The following is a 7,694-nucleotide window of genomic DNA, read 5'->3' as shown; positions in this document are numbered from 1 at the left end:
TCTCTTTCTAATTCCATATTTCTACTCACTTTCTCACCCTTCTTCCCTCTCTCTGTCTCTCTCCCACCCACCCTTCCTTCTCCTCTGCCTCGCTCCCTCTCTCCCTCGTTGTAATGTGCACTGTGGTTCAGTTCAGTTGAGATCTGCTCTGCTAGTGTCTGAAGTGCACATTCAGGGGTGAAGATAAGACGTGTAAATAAAGAACACTGTCAGGCTCTTTATGGTCATGTTTACTGTCAGTCTCAGACTGTGCTGTTTCGTTTAATCTGTTTCTTTTGCAGAATCTGAATTTCACGGGTTTCCGGAAGATTCTGAAGAAGCATGATAAGATCCTGGAGACGGGGCGGGGAGTGGACTGGCGGGTGGCGCACGTGGAGGTGGCTCCGTTCTACACCTGCAAGAAGATCACCCAGCTCATCTCTGAGACTGAGGCACGACTCCGCATCTGCCGCCATTCTGGCTGTAACACACCCCGCTCATAACTCCACCCTGGACCGCCATTCTGGCTCTAACACAGCCCGCTCATAACTCCACCCTGGACCGCCATTCTGGCTCTAACACAGCCCGCTCATAACTCCACCCTGGACCGCAATTCTGGCCCTAACACAGCCCACTCATTACTCAACGCTGGGCTGCCATTCTGGCTCTTGGGTGGCTCACTTGCCCCACTGCACCAGCCACCATTTTGGATCTAATAAGGCTCACTCACATATCTCTTTCATACTGCCACATGCCTTAAATGTGTGTGTGTCTGTGTGTGCGCGTGCGTGTGCATGTGTGTGTGTGTGTGTGTGTCTCTACAGGCCCTGGTCACGACAGAGCTGGAGGGGGGGGACAGACAGAAAGCCATGAAGAGGCTGAGAGTGCCCCCACTGGGTGCAGCACAGGTGAGACTTATACACACTTACACCCCCCCCCCCCCCCACACACACACACACACACACACACATATACACACACACACACACACTCCCCCCCACACATACAAACACACGCACATACACACACACACACACACTTCCCCCCACACACACACACACACACACACACACACACTCACACACACACACATATCACACACACACACACCCCCCCCCACACACGCACACACACACACACACACTCACACACACACACATACACACTCCCCCCCACACACACATTCACTCACACACGCACACACTTGCACACACACACGCTGTCATGTGTCTACAGCTGTCATGTGACTCCAGTGTGTGACTCATGCAGGGTTGACTGGTCTGATTATAGTTGACATCACAATGCTTTATTTCTCTCCTTAATTACTCATTAATTTAATGGAGTGTGTCATCTCCTGGGACAGGGAAAAATGACAGGCCCTTACTGTGTGCTGCCTTGCAAATGTTTAGAATTCACAATGAAGTATTTAAAATCCTACGTCACAGATTGATACTGTCATCTGCACAGTATTCCCTGTTTAATGCTGATTTTGGCTTAGAGCAGGGAGCACGAGGTTGATCTGTGTTCTGTTTTCTCCCTTGTGTTCTGCCGTTGTGTTCACCCTTGTCTGTTTCGACCGCTTGGATGTTTGATTGTGCTGTTAGACGTTGTGTTCTGCGCCGGTGCACTGTGTGCTGGTTCTGATCCTGTGTTCGACTGTTGGTCGTGTCTGACCCGTTTGTTGTGTTCTGACCGTTTTGTCGTGTTCCGACCCGTTTGTGTCTGTATTCTGACCCGTTTGTGTCTGTTCTGACCCGTCTGTGTTCCGACCTGTCTCTGTCTGTGTTCTTCAGCCTGCGCCAGCGTGGACCACCTTCCGGGTGGGTCTGTACTGCGGGGTCTTCATCGCCCTCACCATCGCCTTCATCCTGAGCGGTGAGTTAGCCTGTCTCCCACAATGCACTGCACACTGTGTATCAGTATGCTGAATGCGTGACGGGCTCCTTCCTGCAGCCGGAGACGAACACTCTTCCCATGGTGCATTGCAGGCGTGGTGCTGATAGACAAGCCCAACGTGTGGCCGCTGGTGCGCATTTACCGTGGCGGCTTCCTGCTGATCCAGTTCCTCTTCCTGTTGGGCATCAACACGTACGGCTGGCGGCAGGCGGGGGTGAACCACGTGCTCATCTTCGAGCTGAACCCCCGAAACAACCTGTCCCACCAGCACCTGTTCGAGGTGAGGCTTCAGCTGCGGCTCCCAGCCCAGTCCACATCGCTGCGGGCTGCTCGTGGCTGTTAATACTCATGTTTTTTGCTTTTTCTCTCATTGTACTCTCTCCCTCTCTCCCCCTCTTCTTTTTCACCATCCCTCCCTTTCTCCCTCTTCTTCTCGACGTATCCATAATGCTGATGTATCCCCTCTGTCGCTCTGCAGATAGCGGGCTTTTTGGGGGTGCTGTGGTGTATCAGTATCCTGTCCTGTCTGTACTACAAGTCCATCCTGGTGCCCATGCAGGCCAACCCTCTCATCCTGTACGGCTTCATGCTCCTCTTCCTCATCAACCCCTTCAAGACCTGCTACTACAAATCTCGCTTCTGGCTGCTCAAGCTGCTGGTAAGAGCTCTGTACACCCAGTACTGTTCCCAGATCAGTTCGGTTTCCTGTTTGCTCTGTACACCCAGTACTGTTCCCAGATCAGTTCTGTTTCCTGTTTGCTCTGTAAACCTCAGAACAGTGTAGAAACTCAGGAGGCCAGGCCGCACTGGACAGTACTTATTCCTGTGTTCTATAGGGAGTAAATATGGGCTTTTACTTATTCCTTTCTCCCCCTCTCTCTCCCTCCCTCCCTCTCTCTCTCTCCCATTCTCTCTCTGCCTCCCTCTCTCTCTCCCTGTCTCTCTCCCATTCTCTCTCTCCCTCCCTCTCACTCTCTCCCCCTCTCTCTCCCTCCCTCTTTCCCTCTTTCTCTCCTCCCTCTCTCTCTCTCTCTGCCTCCCTCTCTCTCTCCCTGTCTCTCTCCCATTCTCTCTCTCTCCCTCCCTCTCACCCTCTCCCCCTCTCTCTCCCTTCCTCTTTCCCTCTCTCTCCCCCTCCCTCTCTCTCTCTCTCCCTCCCTCTTTCTCTCTCTCTCTCTCTCTCCCTCCCTCCCTCCCACTCCTCAGTTCCGTGTGTTCACCGCGCCCTTCCACAGAGTGGAGTTTGCAGATTTCTGGCTGGCAGACCAGCTCAACTCGTTGGTGATGGTGCTGATGGACCTGGAGTACCTGGTGTGCTTCTACAGCTTCGAGCTGGACTGGACAGAGAAGAAAGGCCTGCTCCCGGACAGCAGCAAGAGTGAGACACGCCTGTAACACACACCTGTAACACACCTGTAACATACACCTGTGACACACACCTGTAACACACCTGTGACACACCTGTGACACACACCTGTAACACACCTATGACACACCTGTGACACACACCTGTAACACACACCTGTGACACACCTGTAACACACACCTGTAACACACCTGTAACATACACCTGTAACACACACCTGTAACACACACCTGTAACATACACATGTGACACACACCTGTAACACACCTGTGACACACACCTGTAACATACACCTGTGACACACACCTGTAACACACCTGTGACACACCTGTAACACACACCTGTAACATACACCTGTGACACACACCTGTAACACACACCTGTGACACACCTGTAACACACACCTGTGACACCTGTAACATACACCTGTAACACACCTGTGACACACACCTGTAACACACACCTGTGACACACACCTGTAACACACCTGTGACACACCTGTAACACACCTGTAACACACCTGTAACATACACCTGTGACACACACCTGTAACACACACCTGTGACACACCTGTAACACACACCTGTGACACACCTGTAACATACACCTGTAACACACCTGTGACACACCTGTAACACACCTGAAACTCACGCCTGTAATACCCGCCTGCTGCATGCACATGTAACTCCTGAAACGGGTTACATGCATCTGTAACGCACCTGTAGCACAGGCCTGAGCATGCGCCTGTGATGCATTCTGGGTAACACACACCTGTAGCACAGGCCTGAGCATGCGCCTGTGATGCATTCTGGGTAACACACACCTGTAGCACAGGCCTGAGCATGCGCCTGTGATGCATTCTGGGTAACACACACCTGTAGCACAGGCCTGAGCATGCGCCTGTGATGCATTCTGGGTAACACACACCTGTAGCACAGGCCTGAGCATACGACTGTGATGCATTCTGGGTAACACACCTGTGGGTTGTTTGATTGGCTGGTTCGCTGATTGGCTGACCAATGGGCTTTGTTCGTGCAGGCGGCCAGGTGTGCCACAGTTATGCGTACGGCGTGCGGGCGGTGATCCAGTGCCTGCCGGCGTGGTTCCGCTTCGTGCAGTGCCTGCGCCGCTACCGTGACACCAAGCGTGCCTTCCCTCACCTGGCCAACGCCGGGAAGTACTCCACAACCTTCTTTGTGGTGACCTTCACCGCCCTCTACAAAACTCACAAAGGTGAGGGGGGGAGGGGAGGGAGGGAGGATGAGAGAGAGAGGAAGAGAGGGAGGTGGAGGGAGGGGAGGGAGGGTGAGAGAGAGGGGGAGGGAGGCTGTAGCAGCTCACAAGCTCCTTAACACCTCCTAACTTCCTGAGAGAGAAATGAGAACATTGTAAAAGATATCATGAATAATGATTTTTGGTTTATATGGAGTCGCTTTACACTTTTTCGATGATAAATGGGCCTGCGGTGCATCTTGCTGATGTCACACTTCTGTTCTCCGGCGGCAAACGCTGATGTTCTCCAGATCAGAGCATCTGCTAAGTAAATGTGATGTAATTTAAACCCGAAGAGCGGCCATTACTGTTTAGCTTTATGCCCGTATTTATGATGTCCTGTTCATAACGGCAGTCGCAGTCGAGCTTTGCGTGGCACATGATCTCCCTCTAGTGGCAGCAGTTATTATTGTGAATTTACAGCATGTTGATGCCTAAGGAAACATGCTAAAGTACAGTATCCTACAGCATCTTTGTGTACTCTTTTTTTAACTATGGAAGAGAATACAAAAGCACAGATTAAGGTTATTTCCGGTATCAACATGTCTACCTGTATCATAGCTAATCCTGACCATCTTCCCCTCTCTCCCTCTTTCTCTCTCTCGCTCTCTCTGTCTTCCCTGCAGCTGAGGAACACGATGACTACCAGGTGTTCTTCTACCTGCTGATGGTGTGTTCCGTGGTGAGCTCGTGCTACACGCTGATCTGGGACCTGAAGATGGACTGGGGTCTGTTCGACCGCGGCGCCGGGGAGAACACCTTCCTCAGGGAGGAGATCGTCTACCCGCAGAAAGTGAGCCCTCTGAACCAATCGCATCTCACACCCACCCCTCTGCTGCCCCACAGCCAATCATATCCTCCCAGGCCAGAGCCCCCCTCCTGCCAGCACGGCACAGCCCCTCCCTGCCCAGTGCAGCTGTCGCAGACGCCTTGACCAACGCAGCCGCGTACTTTTAGGGCTACCGTATGGAGTGGGCCTCAGTTCAGAAATGAGAGGTTTTGAGAGGCCTCCTCTCTGCTCTGGTGTGATGTCACTGAGAGGCACTGAGGGGCGGGTTCGACCGGACACCAGAGGATGGGACTGAGAGGAGAAACACACTGAAAATCATCAGACACTGCTATACGTTGTAGTGCCGTACGGTCATGTTACCAGACAGAAAGAGCCACACTGTCTGATGTGTGTGTGTGTGTGTGCAGGAGAACACGCTCTGTGCTCTGTAGGCGGCTAAGAGGAGATCAGCTTGTTTAATCACCGGCGTGGCTGATTGGTGCAGCTGAATGTGGGTGTGGCTGGATGTGGGCATAGGTAATGAGGGGTGTGGCTGAATATGAGCATGACAGTTGGCTGGCGGTGGGTGCGACTAATGAAAGGTGTGATTAATAATGGGCGTGGCTTGATGTGGGTGTGGCCGGTGGGCGTGGCTGACCGTGCTTGTGTGGGTGTGTCCTGCAGGCTTATTACTACTGTGCCATAGTGGAAGATGCCATCCTGCGTTTCGCCTGGACCATCCCCTTCTCCCTCAGCACCGTCAACCTCATCACCCCCAACACCAGCGACATCCTCACCACCGTGTTGGCCCCGCTCGAGGTCTTCAGGTGAGCCTACTGCCAACAGCGCCCCCTGTGGTGAGCCCTGCAGTCACTGCCATAATGCCAACAGCGCCCCCTGTGGTGAGCCCTGCACATAACGCCCATATACTGCCAACAGCGCCCCCTGTGGTGAGCCCTGCACATAACGCCAATATACTGCCAACAGCACCCCTTGTGGTGAGCCCTGTACAGTGCATTTTTCACTGATTTTCCGTGGGATGGAATGGCTTTGTGCGCTCGGTACCTTTAAGAAGTGATGCGGAATCATGGTGACGGGGAGAGTTCTACCAAGGCCCGGTTTGGCCAATGAGCAGAACAAAGGGGCGTTCCACAGAGCTCACTTCGTCGTGGTTACGGTGTAGTTCCCACTGCCTTTACACCAGGGGAGTGTTAAAGTGTAATGACAACACCCCCTCATTCTTATCCTCCTCTTTACCTTTCACTCCTCCTCTCCGCCCCTCCCCTCCTCTCCTCCGCCCGGTCCGTCCGCGGTGCAGGCGGTTTGTGTGGAACTTCTTCCGGCTGGAGAACGAGCACCTGAACAACTGCGGCGAGTTCCGGGCGGTGCGGGACATCTCGGTGGCGCCGCTCAACGCCGACGACCAGACGCTGCTGGAGCAGATGATGGACCAGGAGGACGGCGTGCGCAACCGGCAGGGCAAGAAGAGCTGGAAGCGCAGCTACAGCATGTCCCTGCGCCGCCCGCGGCTCGCCTCCCAGTACGGCCCCCGCTGCTCTGAGTCTGCTGCTCTGACTCTGACTCTGCTGCTCTGAGTCTGCTGCTCTGACTCTACTGCTCTGAGTCTGCTGCTCTGACTCTGACTCTGCTGCTCTGAGTCTGCTGCTCTGACTCTACTGCTCTGACTCTGCTGCTCTGAGTCTGCTGCTCTGACTCTGACTCTGCTATTCTGACTCTGCTGCTCTGAGTCTGCTGCTCTGAGTCTGCTGCTCTGACTCTGACTCTGCTGCTCTGAGTCTGCTGCTCTGACTCTACTGCTCTGACTCTGCTGCTCTGAGTCTGCTGCTCTGACTCTGACTCTGCTATTCTGACTCTGCTGCTCTGAGTCTGCTGCTCTGACTCTACTGCTCTGACTCTGACTCTGCTGCTCTGAGTCTGCTGCTCTTACTCTACTGCTCTGACTCTGCTGCTCTGAGTCTGCTGCTCTGACTCTGACTCTGCTATTCTGACTCTGCTGCTCTGAGTCTGCTGCTCTGACTCTACTGCTCTGACTCTGCTGCTCTGAGTCTGCTGCTCTGACTCTACTGCTCTGAGTCTACTACTCTGAGTCTGCTGCTCTGACTCTACTGCTCTGAGTCTGCTGCTCTGACTCTACTGCTCTGAGTCTGCTGCTCTGAGTCTGCTGCTCTGACTCTACTGCTCTGACTCTACTGCTCTGAGTCTACTGCTCTGAGTCTGCTGCTCTGACTCTACTGCTCTGAGTCTGCTGCTCTGACTCTACTGCTCTGAGTCTGCTGCTCTGACTCTACTGCTCTGACTCTGCTGCTCTGAGTCTGCTGCTCTGACTCTACTGCTCTGAGTCTGCTGCTCTGACTCTACTGCTCTGAGTCTGCTGCTCTGACTCTACTGCTC

The 7,694-nt window shown here is 53.5% G+C and overlaps 1 protein-coding gene across 4 annotated transcripts in view; it reads left to right on the top strand.

Moving 5' to 3' along the window:
* The window catches only part of LOC135258157 (xenotropic and polytropic retrovirus receptor 1 homolog), a 33,927-nt gene that overhangs the window by 20,635 nt on the left and 5,598 nt on the right, over positions 1 to 7,694 (top strand). For all 4 annotated transcript variants that reach the window (XR_010330889.1, XR_010330887.1, XR_010330888.1 and 1 more), the window contains exons 5-14: positions 282 to 431; positions 804 to 887; positions 1,773 to 1,854; positions 1,968 to 2,155; positions 2,354 to 2,533; positions 3,082 to 3,253; positions 4,280 to 4,474; positions 5,140 to 5,306; positions 5,967 to 6,109; positions 6,601 to 6,822. Coding sequence is in view for 1 of the 4 variants with exons in the window: in XM_064341452.1 (XP_064197522.1) it covers positions 282 to 431; positions 804 to 887; positions 1,773 to 1,854; positions 1,968 to 2,155; positions 2,354 to 2,533; positions 3,082 to 3,253; positions 4,280 to 4,474; positions 5,140 to 5,306; positions 5,967 to 6,109; positions 6,601 to 6,822 (1,583 nt within the window). In the remaining 3 variants the exon portion in view is untranslated. The remainder of the gene's footprint in view (positions 1 to 281; positions 432 to 803; positions 888 to 1,772; positions 1,855 to 1,967; positions 2,156 to 2,353; positions 2,534 to 3,081; positions 3,254 to 4,279; positions 4,475 to 5,139; positions 5,307 to 5,966; positions 6,110 to 6,600; positions 6,823 to 7,694) is intronic.

The sequence above is a fragment of the Anguilla rostrata genome, chromosome 6 (genome assembly GCF_018555375.3).
Source record: "Anguilla rostrata isolate EN2019 chromosome 6, ASM1855537v3, whole genome shotgun sequence".
NCBI classification, from domain to species: Eukaryota; Metazoa; Chordata; class Actinopteri; order Anguilliformes; family Anguillidae; genus Anguilla; species Anguilla rostrata.
This window is presented reverse-complemented; position numbering and strand designations above follow the sequence as displayed.